At 45.8% G+C, this 20,881-nt stretch overlaps 1 protein-coding gene across 2 annotated transcripts in view; it reads right to left on the reverse strand.

The window, feature by feature from the left end:
• The window catches only part of parp8 (poly (ADP-ribose) polymerase family, member 8), a 32,035-nt gene extending 11,933 nt beyond the window's left edge, over nucleotides 1-20,102 (reverse strand). Inside the window, exons 1-8 of one of the 2 annotated variants that reach the window (XR_009928501.1) lie at nucleotides 19,666-20,102; nucleotides 19,019-19,073; nucleotides 11,479-11,516; nucleotides 9,670-9,759; nucleotides 9,104-9,174; nucleotides 8,813-8,881; nucleotides 7,168-7,262; nucleotides 173-233 (exon numbers count right to left, since the gene is read on the reverse strand). Coding sequence is in view for 1 of the 2 variants with exons in the window: in XM_062451238.1 (XP_062307222.1) it covers nucleotides 173-233; nucleotides 7,168-7,262; nucleotides 8,813-8,881; nucleotides 9,104-9,174; nucleotides 9,670-9,759; nucleotides 11,479-11,516; nucleotides 19,019-19,073; nucleotides 19,666-19,756 (570 nt within the window). In the remaining variant the exon portion in view is untranslated. The remainder of the gene's footprint in view (nucleotides 1-172; nucleotides 234-7,167; nucleotides 7,263-8,812; nucleotides 8,882-9,103; nucleotides 9,175-9,669; nucleotides 9,760-11,478; nucleotides 11,517-19,018; nucleotides 19,074-19,665) is intronic. The other variant, XM_062451238.1, reaches the window with a different exon arrangement.
• Nucleotides 20,103-20,881: the final 779 nt, after the last annotated feature.

Here is a 20,881-nt window from a genome sequence, read left to right on the forward strand (position 1 = left end):
ATCCGACACACGGTCTGGTCCCGGGGTCGGAACCCAGATCACCTGCTGCTACATGGGGAACTGGGTCTACATTTATGTTTCTGTAGTTTAAAAAAAATAATTTGTGTTAACAATTGAGCGAATATCTTGACATTGATGCTGTGTGGTGGACATGGAGATATGATATACTTACATCAAGGAAACTGACATCGATGTGCAGATCAATATCCACATCATCAATTGCACCGTATTCCCTAGAACAGCACAATAAAAGTAGAGAAATGTAATACAAATCTCTAATTCACATCTCATGATATTTCAAGCTGCAGCATTACAGGATAATAACAAAGTAAATGACAGTCATTAGCTCTGAAAAGTCTGTTCCCTTCAACATGCAGGCGGTGACAATTGAACACTAGAACACAAACACAATCTATGTCAGAATTATCCTGTAAGCGTTATGAACAGTCATGTACACGTGATCCACGATACAGAGGGTTTCATATCTCAGAAGCACCTCCAGCAGGGAGCTGTGGCTTGACCCTGAAGGCCCCTGGAGTGGGGAGTCACACAGCATGACCCGGCCTGAACCATCCATCATCATACTCACTACACTCTTACACCTCGGCAATCTGTTCTCCCTGATCGAGGACATGATATGGTTGCGCAGCATGACTCAACGCCAGTGTTGGTCTAGTATGACTGTGTGCGCATGAGTATCCCTACTTATTAATTGTAAACGATATGCTAATGCTGTCTGTGGATGCGTGTGTGTGTGAACTTGTATTTACTGTGATGATCAGATATGATCAGTTTTTGACCCTCGCCAGCTCTCCACTGGTGTCCCACAGGGCTCTGTCCTCAGACCCCTCCTCTTCTCCCTGTACACCACCTCACTTGGACCAATCATCACCTCCCATGGCTTCTCCTACCACTGCTATGCTGACGACACGCAGCTGTACCTGTCGTTCCCCCTGACTGATCCGGAGATCTCAGCTAGGATTGAGGCCTGCCTCACAGACATCTCCGCCTGGATGACCGAGCACCACCTCCAGCTGAACCTCGCCAAAACAGAACTTCTCATAATCCCAGCCAAACCCTCCATCTCCCACGATCTCTCAATCACCCTGGGATCTGCGACGGTGACCCCTTCATCCTCTGCCAGGAACCTCGGGGTTACCATGGATGACAAGCTCTCCCTCACTGCCCACATTGCTGCGGTCTCCCGGTCGTGTAGATTCACCCTCTACAACATCCGGAAGATCAGGAGATACCTGTCTGAGCATTCCACCCAGCTGCTAGTCCAAGCACTTGTCCTCTCCAAGTTGGACTAGTGCAACTCGCTGCTCGGCGGTCTCCCAGCATGCGCAACCCGCCCTCTCCAGAGGATTCAGAACGCAGCGGCCCGCCTGTTCTTCAATCTACCCAGACGCTCCCATGTTACCCCGCTCCTCATCTCCCTCCACTGGCTTCCCATCATGGCCCGTATCAGATTCAAGATCCTGGTACTGACCTTCCGAACAGTGAACGGGACTGCACCCGTCTACATCCAGTCTCTCCTCCAGCCTTACACCCCCACCCGCCACCTACGGTCTTCTTCTGATAACCATCTGGTGGTCCCACCTCTCAAAAGCGCCCGCTCCCAACCCAAGCTCTTCTCCTGTCTGGCCCCCCAATGGTGGAATCAACTCCCCACCTCCATCAGAGACACTGACTGTCTCCCCACCTTCAAGAAAAGGCTTAAGATGCACTTGTTCCGGGAGTACAACGATACTTAGGAATGATTTGCTGGACCTGATGTTAGCTTCCTCCAGGAACACAATGACTCTTACTGAAGGACTTGTTGCTCTTGTTGGTTAGTTGTAACTGATTTAACTTCTTGTTTTTTGTAACTTTTTTGTAAATTTGTAACTTGTTTAACTACCTGCTCTTATGGTTCTTCCCATTGGCACTTATTTGCTTTTCACAATGTATGCTTCATGTTTGGCCACTCGCAATGTTTTGGGGCTATCTCGTTGTTATGATCAGTGACCTATGCTCTTTTGTAAAGTTCTCTCTTGGAAGTCGCTTTGGATAAAAGCGTCTGTTAAATGAATAAATGTAAATGTAATGTAAATGATCCTCAGGAGGAAATTCCCTTGTCACGACGGCAAACACGGAACACCCTGTATCACTCAAGCCTGAGCAACACAGGATGATAAACTATTATATTAGTATGCTTAGGCAGTACTATGCCACGTACTGTATTTGGTGACAAATATCTGCAGACTATGTTGAATACAAATGGTGCAAATGACCCTTAACGAAAGGGGGGGAGGGGAGAGAGGGAGAAAAAGAGAGAGTGGAGGGGGGAGAGAGGGGAGAAGGGGAGAGAGATGAGGGGGAGAGAGACATTGCTGACACAGCAGGTTGGGTGTTGGCAGACTTGATACAGCAGATGACACCAAGCAGAGCGGAGATGAAAGTCCCGAGATGATCATCCCAGCGGTTACAGACCGCTCTCTCGCTCAGCGGTTACAGACCGCTCTCTCGCTCAGCCTCAAACATGTCTTCAACCTCATCTTTTAAGTTATCAAAGTCCGATCCTTTAGTGATTCAGGGAACAGTGCACATTAAGATGCCAGGGTATCGTGGGGATAGATGAGAGAGGGGATCTTCAGAGACGGGCTCTGTAAGAGTAGAAGTGAAACCCTGTTGTTTCACAGAAATGCTGAACGTGTCGAACCACCACACCCTCTCTCCCTCTGTCTCTCTCTCACACACACAACCTTCTTAGGACAATTCACTCAACATGATGGACACATTTTCATTTGAATGTAAAAGAGTGAGTGCGTTACTGTGGCCATAAAGGGAACCCGTGACCTTGATTCTGCCCCGTGGGACTGTTTGTGGGATATATACTCCAAACATGTCACTTTTCTCCCAGGTCAGAATTCTCCCAATACACACACACATTCAAAATACTTTCCTTAAAGAGTAAATAATCTGAAACCAGTAACTGCGTGTGTGAGAGTGTGTTTCAACATGCAGAGTTCCATTTCATCATCAGCGCTGTGCGCCAAAGGATCCCTCCATACCGTCATGTTTCATAAGATCACGAAGACCACTTTGTTGCCATGCCTGAGGGCAACTGTCACCATGGTTACACATCACCGTGCCACGTTGACGACGGCAGAGGCTGGGATGTGCAGCACGCCCTGGTAAGGGGATGAATCCCTCCTAGGAGACACGTTTCACAGGTTTCCGACCCCGAGACACCCCTCTGAGGAACACTGGTTCACCTTCAGAGTCACCTCAGCGTTCTTGACTCGATTTTAGAGTCTGTGTCGAGTCTGAGTTTTATTCTCCTAAAGGAGCTGAAGGAGACAAACTTTCGTACCTCCTCTCCTGTAGTTGCTCACAGACTGGAGATGCCACCGACCAGTTGAACCTGCTGTAAACACGGGGTCACTTTTCTTCTTCTCACCTCTTCACTTACATTTACATTTAGTCAGGGAGTCAGATGGCTGAGCGGTGAGGGAGTCGGGCGGTGAGAGCGTCTGCTAAATTTACATTTACATTTAGTCATTTAGCAGACGCTCTTATCCAAAGCGACTTACAGTAAGTACAGGGACATTCCCCCCGAGGCAAGTAGGGTGAAGTGGCTTGCCCAAGGACACAACGTCATTTGACACGTCCGGGAATCGAACCGGCGACCTTCTGATTACTAGCCCGATTCCCTAACCGCTTAGCCACCTGACTTGACCATGGCAAAGTGTAGACAAGCTCCCATCTCAGAACCCCTGGTTGAAAACCTTCAGACTCAGCTTACACCTCGCCCTTCCCTTCAGGGAACGCTAGTGAGAACACTCGGGGAGCACTATACTTTGTTCTACCCACACTTTAGCTTTAACAACTCTGCACACGTTGCAGTAAAAGTTATTTCCAACTCGTAAAAATGTAGAGGTTCACAGTACTGCTCTTCGAACCCAGGAAGTTGTTTTGTCCTCGGATCTGGGAGGGAGGAGGGGGGGGGCTCCCTTCAGTCTACGCAAGGTCCTACAGAGGACAAGTGATGGGGGGGTGTTCCTTCCCAAAGAGCTGTTTTTATACTCAACCCTGTGTTCTGAGAACTTAATAGAATTTGTTTTGCCGCTGTGGGAAATGTGCAGGCTCTGTATCTTCCTCAGTCTGGTCGTCAGGCACAGCCGTCTGGTCGTCAGGCACAGCCGTCAGGTCGTCAGGCACAGCAGTATGCTCTGACAAGTCAAGCCGGATGAGAAATTGTTGGCCAAGATGCCAACTGACGTTTAAAACTTTCACAATTTACATTTCCAGGAATGACCGAATGGCATTGAAACTTCAACGTTTCGCCATATCTCTGGGTGCACAAGAGTTCAAAATTCAAGGGTTGATTGGAGCCAACATTATATCACGAATTTCCTCAATATTTATTGTCTCATTAATCTAGTGCCAACCAAGTTGCATTAGTTAAACGTGCTACTCAGAATACAAAATAAAGACTAAGGTCATTCCCTCTACAAATACTCCCTAAGGACACTTAGGCCACAAACACACACCACACACACCGTGTCCCACCACCGTTGTCCTTCACTCCCACCTCTCTCTTTTGGTCCTCATGTTCTCCCTTTCCCCCCCTCCCCCAGGGGCCGGGGGCAGCTGATTGGAGGGTTCGCAGAGCCTCTGCTGGCTGATGACAGATTAGGAGGCCAGGAGGCGACCAGGTAACCTGGGGGTGACCGTGGTAACCCGAGGGCTTAACCTGTCATTGCTCTGACAGGCCCTGCTGACTGACACCGTGACGACAACACCACCCTGACCTTGGAGGGCTCGTCCACAGCAGGCTGAGTGAGGTTGTGTATGTCTGTCCGACAACACACGACCGTGAGCAAGAAACAGCAGACTTTTGCTTGTTTAAACAGAGTCTGGCAAGCTAGTGAGAATTGTACAATGTCCATTGTTTACAACAGACAAACAGGCATGTTCAGGCCTGTGCAAGTGCTGTGTTTGTAGTGGGAGGGGCTCCATGTCCCCAACCCCGTAAATCAACCCCGTCAGACGAGCTGAGAGCAGGCAGAGAGGGAGAGGGTGTGGGGCCCTGGAACAACCTACTCATCAATCTCCAGTAATAGATATCCAGCTGGTGGCAGAGCTAGCTAGCGGCTAGCTGCCACGCTGCAGGGCTGGAGAGCAGGTTAGCGTGTTGGGTCACAGGCCTCAGGGAGCTGTCCCAAACACACAAGGCCTGAGGCCAGGGCCTTCAGTCAGCACGGGGCTGTCAGAGTCACCTGGGGAAGGTGGTGCTGTTGGGACTGGAGATCTGCACAGGCTGAGTACAGTACAAAAGAACCAGAAGGGGGAGGGTGGAGGAGGGTTGTCAGGTGAGAGGGAGGAGCCAGCAGGTTGTTTGTGGGTCCTACTTGAGAGACACTCAGCAGGGGGTGGAGGACAGGGGTCAGGTGAGAGGCCTACCTGAGAGACGCTCAGCAGGGGGTGGAGGACAGGGGTCAGGTGAGAGGCCTACCTGAGAGACACTCAGCAGGGGGTGGAGGACAGGGGTCAGGTGAGAGGCCTACCTGAGAGACACTCAGCAGGGGGTGGAGGACAGGGGTCAGGTGAGAGGCCTACCTGAGAGACGCTCAGCAGGGGGTGGAGGACAGGGGTCAGGTGAGAGGCCTACCTGAGAGACACTCAGCAGGGGGTGGAGGACAGGGGTCAGGTGAGAGGCCTACCTGAGAGACGCTCAGCAGGGGGTGGAGGACAGGGGTCAGGTGAGAGGCCTACCTGAGAGACACTCAGCAGGGGGTGGAGGACAGGGGTCAGGTGAGAGGCCTACCTGAGAGACGCTCAGCAGGGGGTGGAGGACAGGGGTCAGGTGAGAGGCCTACCTGAGAGACACTCAGCAGGGGGTGGAGGACAGGGGTCAGGTGAGAGGCCTACCTGAGAGACACTCAGCAGGGGGTGGAGGACAGGGGTCAGGTGAGAGGCCTACCTGAGAGACGCTCAGCAGGGGGTGGAGGACAGGGGTCAGGTGAGAGGCCTACCTGAGAGACACTCAGCAGGGGGTGGAGGACAGGGGTCAGGTGAGAGGCCTACCTGAGAGACGCTCAGCAGGGGGTGGAGGACAGGGGTCAGGTGAGAGGCCTACCTGAGAGACGCTCAGCAGGGGGTGGAGGACAGGGGTCAGGTGAGAGGCCTACCTGAGAGACACTCAGCAGGGGGTGGAGGACAGGGGTCAGGTGAGAGGCCTACCTGAGAGACGCTCAGCAGGGGGTGGAGGACAGGGGTCAGGTGAGAGGCCTACCTGAGAGACACTCAGCAGGGGGTGGAGGACAGGGGTCAGGTGAGAGGCCTACCTGAGAGACGCTCAGCAGGGGGTGGAGGACAGGGGTCAGGTGAGAGGCCTACCTGAGAGACACTCAGCAGGGGGTGGAGGACAGGGGTCAGGTGAGAGGCCTACCTGAGAGACACTCAGCAGGGGGTGGAGGACAGGGGTCAGGTGAGAGGCCTACCTGAGAGACACTCAGCAGGGGGTGGAGGACAGGGGTCAGGTGAGAGGCCTACCTGAGAGACACTCAGCAGGGGGTGGAGGACAGGGGTCAGGTGAGAGGCCTACCTGAGAGACGCTCAGCAGGGGGTGGAGGACAGGGGTCAGGTGAGAGGCCTACCTGAGAGACACTCAGCAGGGGGTGGAGGACAGGGGTCAGGTGAGAGGCCTACCTGAGAGACGCTCAGCAGGGGGTGGAGGACAGGGGTCAGGTGAGAGGCCTACCTGAGAGACACTCAGCAGGGGGTGGAGGACAGGGGTCAGGTGAGAGGCCTACCTGAGAGACGCTCAGCAGGGGGTGGAGGACAGGGGTCAGGTGAGAGGCCTACCTGAGAGACACTCAGCAGGGGGTGGAGGACAGGGGTCAGGTGAGAGGCCTACCTGAGAGACGCTCAGCAGGGGGTGGAGGACAGGGGTCAGGTGAGAGGCCTACCTGAGAGACGCTCAGCAGGGGGTGGAGGACAGGGGTCAGGTGAGAGGCCTACCTGAGAGACACTCAGCAGGGGGTGGAGGACAGGGGTCAGGTGAGAGGCCTACCTGAGAGACACTCAGCAGGGGGTGGAGGACAGGGGTCAGGTGAGAGGCCTACCTGAGAGACACTCAGCAGGGGGTGGAGGACAGGGGTCAGGTGAGAGGCCTACCTGAGAGACACCGCGTGGTGCCCGTACATCTCGCGCACCGCTGCCAGGTCCGCCTCCAGCTGGGGGTGTTTGTGGAGCTCGCCATCGTAGTTCACCTATCAGGAGCAGAGTTCAGAGTCAGCTGACTGACGGACACAGCGGCTCATCACAACAGCCCGGGCCTCTTGTGGGGGTGGGGTAAAGCAGACATCCCGACACGTGTTTCTCTCTCGCTTTGATCAGAGTCTAACAGACGGCTTCAGAAAGAGAGCTAAAGGCCTGGAGCAGGGGCGTGGCCAGGGGCGTGGCCAGGGGCGTGGCCAGGGCCTGGAAATAACTAAACCCTCGTCCAAAAACAAGCAGATTTGGTTTCAGTGGCCGGTCCAATTTCAGAGAAGTGATAAAATGGAATTTAACATTGTTATTTTGTGAATATAATGGCAGCTATTCACTCTGCAGCTGTCTGGACAAATAGGACAATAGCAGGTTTCTCTACAGTAGATGAAAAACATTCTCTTAAAAGACAAAAGAAAGCATTGTTTCTGTACAGAAAACAGATCTCACATAGTGTAGGCCCACCTGGACTACAAGTAAACATCAAAAACTGTTTCAATACTGTAAACACAGGGAATCCAAGTGGGAAAACAGACATGTATTAATATCAATATTGCATTTTATTAATAGTGCGCTTCATGGTTGGGGCAATCTCTGGCCGCCACAGGTATAGAAAATAAACAAATCTTTGGTGTATGAAGTCATGAAAGTTAAGTATTAATCATTTATTTTACTATGACTCAGCTGTTAATAGATGATGTTATACTGTCCTGTTACACGATGCACATTAAGCCATAAGTAGTTATGAGAGCACAGTTTATCGCTTCTCCTGTAAACTCCATATCCAGTTCTTTAAGACTGTTCAAGGTTGGTGTGCAGAAAGGATTTATCATATTAGAGCATAATAAATGGGCCCAACGGAGGCATTCTGCATCGACACGCCAGCTCAACAGGGTACAATACGTGTCACCAGTAAATGAGAACATTACTGTGACTAACTGTGCAACAGGGGCCCGTTCACCACCAGACTCGTAGCCAGACTACGCATCCTAATCCACGCTGCGAGGCGCCGATCACTCACACTGACTCTCAACTCCATCTCCGTCAAAGAGTGCGAACCAAGTTCACCCTCTGGACTGGCGCTAATGGCTTTAGCTAAACAGCCAGTGTGGTTCACTGAGAGAACGGTCTCTCGTGGGTCCGTTCGTTTCGGTGATGGAAAAGTCCCAGAGGAAGGCAGGAGGGGGTACTTTGATCTGAAATATAGGTGCTTCACACATGATGAGCTTTGTGACGACTTCTGGGAAATCTGCAGTGAAATCAAAAGTCGGTACGCTTAGGTAAGAAGCCATTTCGCTCTGTGGAAACCATTTTGTTTTTTGGGGGCGTAACTGCCACCTCTTTCAAAAAAGCAAAAACAGAGGTAGGCATTTGTCCGTGCGTGACATTGAAAGGTGGCGATTAATACAGATCACTCGTTTCTGAAAAACGGTGTCACAAAAGTTTCAGGACACAGGAACTATGTCAACTACTTTTCTAGATCACAAAAACTACGCAACATAAAGCTTTGACGAAGTTATAAAAGTTCTCGAGGATTAATTTTGGCTCTTACCTGACCCCCATAGTAGAACTCCTCCGAATCGTTGTCCCCCTCAGAATCCTCCTCTACGGCATATTGGCACTAAATAATTAAAGATATTACATTATACTGCAGTACTCGGTCGATAACCACACAACGACACTCAAAATAACTAATCTGTGCCAGTGCAGTCAAACTATAACACACTGTAAAGCAAAGCATTTGGCATCTAGTTAGTTGGACCCTCCGACCTTGTGTTGTGAGCGTGCTGGTTATTGCTGCTCTGCCTGCATCGTAAGCAGGCCGCAGTGCCTTCAGTCTTACCTGGTTTTTGTCGATCTGAAGTTTAGGTTTGATTGATAGGCAGCTGCTGGCATCATTATTGATCCTAATCTCTGGTTACAGCAGATGGGGAAGCAACACATTCAAATGGGTTAGTCAGTAGGTATTGGAATATGTGCCTTATTCATTTAGGCCTACGACATTTTAGGCAGGGAAAGCAGAAAAGCAATTTTTCAATTGAGTCGAAGCGTTGACATTAATCTGCTCTGCTCTGAAGCAGTGGCGTATTAATAATATTGTTTACAGACTAGTCAGTGCTTAGACTCTCTTCACAAAACTGTCCCAGTGGAAGTTTGTGCACACAAAAATGTCTCATTAGCAAGAATACCTCCAGGCAAATTATGTCAGCTTCTTCAAACACGCACTATGACTATGCAGGTAAAAGCCGGGATGATGAATATGTGGATTTTGTTTACAGTTTTGTCAGTTGTAGTTTGTTGTATATAGGGTTGTTTAGTAAGAGTAAGAACACTTACATTGTTAGTTCCCAACGGTTCACATTCACACAGAATACAGTCTGACTTTGGAATGCTTCAGTAGAATCTTACCTGTTGCAATTCTATGAAAAATGACAGGGATTGGATCTCTGGTGACCAAGACTTCATCATCATTCTCAGAGTTTGACACATATGTGTTGTCTAAATGTGGATAAAAAAGAATGAATAGGTATCAAAACGGTATAAAAACAGGAATCATTTCCAGTTATCGGCAAACAAACTCAGTTTTATTGCAGTTAAGCATACAGTACTGTCTAAACACAGCCAGAAATTGCTTTCAGCAATTTCCATCTGCTTGCATGAGAGAAATACATTATTCAGATTGGCGGCAATTTTGCGGTAATAATAGGGTGTCATTGTCGATCTGCCAGCTGCTTATCCTCCTATGAATGATATAGTCAACCTCCACAAAGGACAGCCCTCTGTGTCTATGTTCCTGGTGTAGGACAGCCCTCTGTGTCCATGTTCCTGGTGTCTCCCTCACTACAGCCCTCTGTGTCCATGTTCCTGGTGTCTCCCTCACTACAGGCTGGCCAGGATCAGGCCTTGTTTAGGCTGTGTGATCCTGATTGGTTGATGTAGTTAATTGGTTATTTGATCAACCTGTGTTGAGGTGTGTTCCTGTCTGGCTGACATTAGGAAAGTGTTTAGTCTTGAGGTTTCACTGTCTTTTGGTGTTGCGCATGATGAGATTAAATTGAGATTAATATACTTCTAACTACTGTAAACTACTGTTTATTGGGTGTGCTTGTCTTTGGCAAGGCTGTTTTGTCTATTAAACATGCTAATATGGGACGTCAGTGCATAACAATTGGAAAATATTCCAATTGAAAAGTTGATTATATTTTATAAACGTATAGACCAGTAGTAGGCTACGTTGCAACGCCACTAAACGTTCTTTTAAAACGGAAAACCCTTCGTACTGAGTATCTTTGCCTTTCCCAAAATCCAGGAGCCGTGAGTAATCTTCCACGGTTATTAAATTCCGCTGCGTAACAGCCTACCTTTAAGCGTTTTTCTTGTCGCTGTAGTTATAGCTCATTGAGTGAATTAAGTTCTAATGAATGACTTGTGCTGGGCTGTCACGCTGAAACTATACTGTGATTTTGTCGAGACGACAGCATAATGCGACCAGTGCACTGGCTAGTCGCTGCCACACTTCCATGTGAATGTCGCTGGCCTCCAGTAGCGTCAGTCCACTCGTTTAATGTTCTGTGGCACAGGTGAAACTTTACTATCTAAGAGGAGGACCGTGTCATGAAGTTAGACCACTCTTTCTGTTGATATATTGCGAATACCGGAAATGGACTAAACAAAACAGAAACAGTTTTGCTTTTCTTAATTAAGATTATGCGGCATATGTCTGGTGGTTATTCGCTCTTTTTATGATGCTATTATCGGAACATGTGCTCCCTCATAAAAATGATCTGTTCAGGCCCATCAGTTTGTGTGAAATGTCTAATGTGTCTCTCTACCAAGTGGTGGTATTCCTGTAGCCTACACTATGTACCTGATCACAAACACTATATAGTCATAAATGGTAATTTAAAATAATATTATAGTCATTAGTTTATTGTCACATTTACAGTTTTGACATTATTAGAAAGCCCAAGATGTCTTCTCAAATGAACTAAATAAATAAATACTGATGCAAAGGGGTAGTATGTTTATAAGGTTACACTACCAGCCAAAAAACCTACTTCTACTATAGTAGATTCAAATGAGTTTGGGTTCTTAATGGGGGCTTATCACAACACCATAGATCATGCACAGCTATACAGTGGGCTATGCACAGTAAGTCATTAGAAACTCCATGCAGTGATTGGTCCCCATACATCCAAAGACTGAGAGCATCCTTACCTGGGTAATCATCAGACACGTGAACCGAGTACGAGCCTCTGGGAAGAGAGAGGAGCAGAGAGAGGAGCACAGCGTCAGTCTGAGGGAACACTTTGAATTAATCAGCCTCGATCAGCTTGAGTTGAGGCGAAACTGAATAATGAGTCGACCTGGTCTCCGCATTAGAAACTAGTTCCAGTCTTCCCAGTGAGATCCCAACAGCAGTACTGGGAGGTTCTACTGACTCAGCCCAGGAGCTGGGGGACACTACCAGGTATCAAGACTGTATAAAACCGACTCTCCCAGTTCGCCAGACTCCGTATAAAACTACACCAAGACATTTCACTGAGACGCCCTGGAGAACAGAGGATTCCCTTTCTGTTGACGGGAAAACACCGTCAGTCCACAGTATGAGCAGTGTTTCTACTTGACAATTCTTTTAGGAAGCTATGACTTTTATGTGTATAAATGTAAATCTTTCGATGTCATATATGGGCTGTATAACAGCAGGCCAGGGAGGGCTGGGGAAAGACCACTTTACGCCAGCTTGTGAACCGGTAAATATCAAGTTATGGTGTGTGAATAATCTTGAGAGCAGGTGTTTATCTTGAACATGCCATTTCAAAGCCAATCAAGCATATTGTTGGCTCAAGCTAACTTCCAGTAAATGAGGCTTCTGAAGCAGAGAGGATTGGAGGAAGGGAGAGAGAGAGGGTCGGAGGAACGGATACACTCCACAAAAGAGAGAGGGAGAGCAACATGCAGGTCGTTTAGGCCGTGGAACGTTTTAACGGCGATGGGCTTGTTGTGTACTATAGGGAGACTTGGGATGAACTGCAACAGATGTTAAATTGGTGTGGTGTGTTCAAACAAAGCCCTATAGGAGTATTAAAACCCTTGGTATAATTTCCAAGCTCAGTGAATTATTTAATCAATATATTTAAATAATTTACATTTAAATTGTTTAGGGATCTCTGCCAATGAACGGCTTTCAGACACAAACTTGTATATTTTGGTTTTTGGACTTCCTCTTATCATATAAGCCTAACATTCCTATTGATATTTATATTAGATGTACTGAATAAAATCTTAAATTCATTTTTGCTTCTTAAAAAAAGCTTAAGACTCACCTTTCACATAAATTGTGTTATAAGTGCTATGGTGAGTGTGCTTTTGCCACCTGCGGTAAAATGTTAATGGAGCCACTGATGTGATTCAGTGTAAATATGATATTAAGCGATCATCACAAACGAAGTGGAAATAGTTTGATGTAAGCAGAACTTGGGTCAAAGATTGCTGACTAACAGGTGTAGAGCCCCCTTTGACTGCAGCTGTGCTGAGACAGCTTCAAACCTGAACACTAAAAGCTGCTTTTGTTTTTTTTACCATCAGCACTTTGAGGTGTCAGTCCCCCTCGGTGAAAGCAGAGCAGTATAAACTGTACAGGTGCTTTTTGTCTGGCTCACGTTCACACTCTTGGCACTTGGTTATTAAATATGTGTTGAGTGGTCATTAAAATATAACATGTAAGGAAAATCGAATCCTTTTCTCACAATTTAAAGGCATTTGCAGTTCTGGAGCTCTCGTGTGGGATAACTGCTTGTGGTCTTAATCACAGATCTCCATTCATAAGACGAGGTATAATTATACCCATTTCACACCCAGAACCAGTGTTTCAGCCTGCCAGTTTTAAGTGGGTTTAAGCCAGACCTGTTTAAACAAACCTATGTAATTACCATGTTGTCGTCATTCATACAAAGGCTCATTTGTCACCCAAGCAGGACTGTTGCACTTTAGAAGTGTCTAAACCAAGAACTGAGAGCTCTTTAACCTGGCCAAACCTTCTTATTCTTTTGATACTTGTTTGTGTTGTGACATTGCAGTTATACTGCTTTAAGATGAGGCAAGCCTTGTCCACGCAGTCACAAACAGGAAGTTTCAAGTGTCTTAAACAAGACCTGTATAGTGTTGCATTTCCTGTTTAGACCCACTGCAGTGCATGATGGGTTTAATCCACCTAACTAGAAAGTCTGTGAACAGAGGCTGACCCATTTAGACCCTGTGCACGCCCGCAGTTTAGCAGCAATATTCGGTCGATGTGAAAAAGTGACTAATGTTCTTGTAAGAGCCAGTTCTAGAAATCAACTCGGCTCCAAATGAGTTGCCCAGCAGAGGTACGATAGTGAGGACGCAGAAGACGTCATATTAAGCTGCAGCATGGTGCTCTAATGTGCCTCAGACCATAGCGTAGCGAGATACTCTGTTGCATGCATAAAGTAAACAAATACTTCCGACTCCACACCTCTGTACAAAGTGACAAGTAATTCATTCTCAGGCAGACTGGCCTCTTCCTGTTCCAGATATCTGGTGGACGTGCTAGGTCTTTACAGCATACCTAGCAGGCCTGGGTGATGAGCTGTTTGTGAAAAGAGGGGAACACCTGCTTGGTTACGGGTTCCCCTTTCCGTCCCGCCTCTCAACAACAGTGAGGCCTGATGAGGCTCTTTCATGTTTCAGACTCATGCTGCTTTTAGATGGCAGAGATTTACTGTCAGAATCCCATTGTGACCTAATCGTTTAAAAGGATTTCAAGGCAACAACTTCCATATCAAATGTGAGATAAAACAACTGTCACTGAAGAAAGCCTGGGTCTGGTTACGTCCACATTGATTCACGACAGTCGATCTTGAAAAAGACAACCAGGGAATGGAGCTATGGAGGTTGTTCACTCGTATAGAATAAGACTAAAGTTATCATTCCCAAAGATGTATGCCTTACACATTTGTTAAGCAACACAATCTTGATTTGAAATAGACCGCCTTAACATTTCTCTCAGATTCCTCCGAACTGAATGTCGGCACTTGAATTCACACAGATAATGCTGCCACGGTTTCATCATTAAGCATTCCTGTCAGTCACTGTGTGTTTTGGGTTATTATTTGGATGTAGTTGAGACAGCTGCCATTTTAGTCCTTACAAAACTAGCTGCACACGCAGTCAAAACACCCAGGTGAGGTCTGTCAATACCACCTGAAGTCAAACCTGGACACCACAGTGTTTATGTCTGTGCTCAGTGTGCTGAAGCACAATCTGTCACAAATTGGATTACGTTTTTCCACCACCTGCACATCTGACTGTCTGCTGACAAGTTTCCTGCTACGGCTGGTCATTAAGGCAGGTGTTCCCAAGGCCTCGACCTAATCACGGCTGTCTGACCTACTCTCGCACTCTTCTCCACACGCAGCAAAACGGTGTGTACGGCCCTCTCTGCCTCCCCGAAGACGCTCAAAACAGGAAGTGATCTTTATGAGACAGCAAGGAAAAAACCCCTCTAGAACAGAAAATAGAAACCTCAAACATCTTACACACAGCTGTGGCCTGGGAACCAGTCTCTCCCCCACACACACACTCACTCCCCCTGCACACCCAAACAAGACATTCCTCGTCTTAGGTACAGAGCAGCCCAGCGTTGTGGGAGTTTGTTAGGAGTCAGAAAGCCACCAGAGTCCATTTGAGCATGAAGTGCCTGCCCTTGTTGATTGCTGGTAATCACAAACTCGACCTGGAGTGCTGAAATTAGATTAGAAGAAATGAATTTGCAGTGAAGTCGCCTTAATCCACTGATGAAATATGCTCCACAAGCGCAGAGGTCCGGGCTGCACAGGGGGTGGAGCTGAGCACACACAGGCCTGCTGGAAGAGACCTGGCTGTGTGAAGCCTTTAGAAATGTACTTCTGCGTGGCCATAAAACAATATGAAGGTTTCCTCTCCCATAACTTTGACATGCTAAGTTGAATAATTTCATGCAAACGTATTTAGAACAAAGGCAAAGTCACCTTGTCAGGGTGCCAAAGTATGAACTTATGCGGAGTATTTCCGATAAACGAAAACTCGACTTCACTGTACAGCTTTTGAATAACTCTCCCAATGTTTACCATCTGAAACCTACAGTAATTCATGAGAGGCATGTCAAGTAGTGGTTTTAAACTTTTCTAAAAAAGCAGTGAGTTTAAAGATTACTTTATTTAGACACAGTGTACTGCAGTTTCCTTTTCCTTGAACTCCCCGAGTCCAACAAGATACACAGACAAGCCCTCGACGCCTCTGAAGAGTACTGGCTCGGCTAAACCTAAGATATTTACTGGATCTTGTCAAGTGGTGAGTTGGAAGCCAAAACATATTATGTTTGTATATTACATAACAAAAACAGAGTATTTGTTTTTCGTTTTTTTTTGCTTTGATTCATGTCTATTAATATTGATATTCTTATTGATGTAATACATTATGATAATAACATTAGCATTCTACAGACACTGAGTGTCTGGCTATTTTGTTCTGACAACAAGACTAAGTGATTTACTGACTTCTAATTTAATTTCGTATTTTCCAACTGCAAGACATTTTGCCAACAAAAATATAAGTGACGTTATCCACAATGACAATTATAGCACAATAAAAAGTATCATTTTTAACTGCACCGTTATGATGACGCCTATGCTCAAAAAGCAGGAAGTAGGTCTGTCTCAAAGGAGGATGGGTGAGGATCAGGTACAATCAATCGGGCACAGAGGAGGTATCTCTGTGTGTGTGTGTGTGTGTGTGTGTGTGTCCTGCAATCCAACCTCGAGAGCGTGTTTCATCTCCTCAGATCCCAGCTACGCCTCTTAGAGAGACAACAAATCAATTCAGGATCAGCTTGGAGAGGAATCACCTGGTGGGAGGCGAGCCCAGCAACTTCCCTTGACCTTCCCGTCAAACTCCACAACCGCCCGAGTTCACCAAACATACACGGATACAGGGAAATACCCACATTCAATTAAATGGAGTTTTACAATTAAACTTAATATCAATTCCTTATTATTGTAATTGAAATATCGTTTTTTAAAGAATTATAGTACAATCTTTTGGCGTAAGACTGCTTGAATACGAAGTGGATTGTGTTACACTAACACAGAAGGACGTACCGGGTTACACTAACACAGAAGGACGTACCGGGGTACACTAACACAGAAGGACGTACTGGGGTACAGTAACACAGAAGGACGTACCGGGTTACAGTAACACAGAAGGACGTACCGGGTTACACTAACACAGAAGGACGTACCGGGTTACACTAACACAGAAGGACGTACCGGGTTACAGTAACACAGAAGGACGTACCGGGTTACACTAACACAGAAGGACGTACCGGGTTACACTAACACAGAAGGACGTACCGGGTTACAGTAACACAGAAGGACGTACCGGGGTACAGTAACACAGAAGGACGTACCGGGTTACAGTAACACAGAAGGACGTACCGGGTTACACTAACACAGAAGGACGTACCGGGTTACACTAACACAGAAGGACGTACCGGGTTACACTAACACAGAAGCTGCCATCCATTGAGTGTCACACATCTGTTGTCTAAATGTCACCACAAAATGGGTCAACGCATTGGAATGTCCCCAACTTTACATTTATCCATAAAAAGTATCTTGGGATTTTCATTTCTTTCAAAGAATAAAATGAAAGAATGTGTTTTCATCAGCAACAGTGTTTTTGTGTGTGTGTGTGTGCGTGTGTGTGAACAGGAAATTACCAGCTTCCTTTTTCCAACACCCTAGAACTCTCTTAGCAGCACCTGGGCTCTTTCTCTACTAGTGACACTTGTCACTGTGCTCATTCCAGTTATCGATTTAAGAACTCAGGAACAATTTGCTTGTAATGTTTCAACACAGATTGTTGTGATCTGCTCAGTGTGACTTTTTATTGACTTTAGTACCTTTCTGTCAGTTCCTTGTGTACTGTGTCTTCTGATTCTCTGCACATCTGACAATTCAAACTTCTCGAATGAAATACTTTATTTATTAAAAGTATATATATTAGTGTTTTGGCATTCAGCTGGGATAACATTCTAAAATCTATATTTAAAAACATTTGAATTAATGGAGGCATTTAAATGAATGGGGTAATTGTCTTCTATTGTCTTGACTCAAGTCAAAAGCCTTGGAATGTTTTTTTGCTTCGGAAAGGCCTTAACAAAAAATATATTTTATAAATCGGATATGTGAGATGAAAAGAGAGCATATTTCATTGGCAATGGGTGTGTTCAGCCGGGGGAAGAGCTAGGCTCTTTAAACTAAGCAGAGGAAATCCAACTCTCTTTTCCTCCAGGGCATCGCTAGGTACAGCTTCTACCTTCTCCTGAATCTAGACTCACATGAAACAAAATGACTCAACAAGATTGAACTCAGCCCCTCCTTTCATGTGCGCCTGGCTTCAAGTTGGCAGTTGGCGTTCTGAACAATATGAGCGTGCAATACCTTGTTGGCCAAATATGATCATGTGGCACTTGGGACATTCTGTGTCTCTTGGATGCAATGGCACATTAATGATGCTGAAAATAATCAAGTCTAACGGCTGGCCGGTGTCTACGACATGGGAAGCAAAAATGATGTCAGGCTGAGAAGTCACATCACGTTCCTGTAAGACACGGCTGATGTTAGATTTCAGACTTGACTGACCTCACTCAAAAATAAAGAGCTACCAAAGCTGGCTCGAAGCAGAGACTGGGGCTATTGATAACGTGGGTTTGGTTTTGTGAGAGTTTCATGACATTACCTGAGAAGAGGCATATTCACGCCCGATCAGACAATGTATACATAACGCTAAATTCAGGGGAGCACCGTCAAACAAAATGTAGATCCTTGCAAACATACAATTAAAATTAAGTCTCTATTCCATGAAAAGTCAACATGTTTGTGGTGTATGAAGGTGATAGTGACTCGTAAATCCCGTTTCCAAATTAATTGTATGTTTATTCAAGACTGAACAGGGGGGAGCATTCTAGAAGGTAATTTGATCATTTAGTCAGGATCATTTTTCAGGTGTTATATTGCAGGCTGGTGGAAAGATAAGTGAACAACCACAGTCAGACTTCCTGTTGGCTCACGCCTGACTGTGTGCACGGCTACACATGTAATGGTAATGGTCAGAGCCAACCATCGACACGGCAGCCATTTATGCCCAACTTCTGGGTATGGAAATTACTTGGCAGACTACTTGTAGTCTAGACTTCCAGTCTCTTAAAAATACAGTGTCATCCATTATTTTGCACTGGATTATGTCTAGTAAATCTTGTTCAGTGGAATTACTTATCTGGGACCAGCGCAGGGTCTAGTGAGCAATGGGTGCACTTGCTTAACACCTCATTTAGAATTAACATATTTATCATGATGATGGCCTGCCTGATGCAGAGGAGACCAGGGCACTACTTTGTGCCATGTGGTGATGGGGCTTCCACTGAATACACAAGTATTCTACTGTATTACGGCTCTTTGATCACCAGCAACTAGGCCTGGTTATCATGCAGCCCATATGAATCATACCGTGGTATTAACCTTGATGAACAACGTGAGCCTTTTTTCTCTCCAGGTCAAAGTACATTATTCAGCCTGAGGCTTAGTATTACTTTAGTCTGGAGGTAGAGACAATCCCACCTGCCAGTGTGGTTCGGCCCTGGATGTTGAAGAACCTCAAAATGACATAATTGTAACAAATCATTGAGAGGATTTACCTTTTGGATCCTTTGGAATAAGTGAATGTGAACGTGGCGTCTGTGTATCTAAAATCTGAAATGAAAGGAAAATGTGGATTAGTTAGTAACTAGAATCAATCGGGCGGTTTTAGTAAAGGGGCACGGCAATAAGGACCACAAGATAAGTCCCTTTCAACAAGTGCAGTTTCCATGGCAACATCATATAGGCTAGGGGTTTCCACTGACAAAAGATGTAAATTGGAAAATGTGTTTATATATTTACAGAAGCATGTCAGTCTGAACTATGTTTGGTGATTTCGAATTGGAATTTGTTGGTTGGCGTAGACTACCCGTTACAGACTAGATGAGCTAAACCGCGAATGTGGACGAATGAAAGCCAAGCCTACTGTCAGCATGACAAGCATATTAATGTTATATTTTCTGCTCTATTCCTACAGTACATGGAAGCATAGAGTATAGGAATATTTAGGGTTAGCCAATTTCCAGATACAAAAGCCCACCTTCTGGGATTACAGAAGGATGTTCTTTGGGATATCATATTGCAGGTTCACACTTCTGCAGTTTTTATTTAATTTATAAACAATGTTTTATAATGTGTTCCATTGGATAGGCTACACATACGTTTACCCCACCGGTAAGGAAAACATCACTAAAGATAAACTCACCAGAGAAAAGGCAGTCTTTCTCTGCCTTGCACCTTTGAATTACGAGGTCGACGTCTTTTTGTATTCTCTCTTGCCTTGAACACATCCCCATGAAATAAAACCCACTGGAATGGCTTTTTCTTATAATAACAGCAAAATAATATCCCTCAAAAGGAATAATGTACTCCAGAGACTGTTGTCTTAATCGAGCGTGTTGAGACTGCTTTGGTAAAATTCCAGGTGTGTCCGACGCACCGTGTCGTTTCAGTTTTTACAGGCAATCATTTCGGAAAACAATGGATTGTGGTAACGTGCTCCGGTAGTTGGCAGTTCCACACCTCGATCATGTATTTCATAAAGAGAGCCTGCTTTACACCGGAAGACCCTGTCTCCGCTACTCATCACTCGGTTGAAACCAACAATGGCGATTTCGAGCAACGGTTAGAGCTATTACCAGTCTTAAAGTGAAACCACCACCGCTATAAGAGGATAGGAAAGAGGAAGAGGCGCGTCACGAGGACACGATTCAAAGACAGTTTGGAATAAACAAACGGTCCTTTAATTATATTATTATTTATGTCAGACCATGATGGGTTCCATCTGCCTCTCCCATCATGTACACATTCATGAATGACAGGTTGTAGGACCCATATTCAGTTTCAGAAGTGCAGAGTAGGCTACATGAAAACAAATATCCGACATTCTTTTAGATCCAAATACATCCGGATAGAAAACCAGATTTATTTTTACAATCGACCAAAATCGAGATTGTGCCACCTCAAAATTTGTCTCTGGGAATTCTTGAACTAAAGTCTATTTATGATCCACTGCTCAACCATTCCAACTTTTCATCAAGTCACAAAGAATACATAACACCAGCAACATGGACATGGTTATAACCAGAGGAAAATCACCTTTTCACCTTTAATGGAAAGTGAACAACAGTTCTCACATACTGGGATATTGGAAGGTTCCTGTGAGTCAGTGTTGGAAGCTGAGTTGCAAATTCACTAACAAATGGGTGAGCTAGTTACAGCATTATGAATCCATACATTTGTCATTGCACCCACACAACAGGAGGGAAGTAAACGGTGACTCCAGCTCCTGTGTACACACAATTCAAATATTTTCAACTGAACATTACCTGACATACAGTAAATATTTGTGAAACTTCATAATAATCTTGATATAAGAAGTGAATGTGTTATGGACATATGGATATGCTTTTGACGAAACA

The sequence above is a fragment of the Osmerus eperlanus genome, chromosome 25 (assembly GCF_963692335.1).
Source record: "Osmerus eperlanus chromosome 25, fOsmEpe2.1, whole genome shotgun sequence".
In the NCBI taxonomy this organism is placed as follows: domain Eukaryota; kingdom Metazoa; phylum Chordata; class Actinopteri; order Osmeriformes; family Osmeridae; genus Osmerus; species Osmerus eperlanus.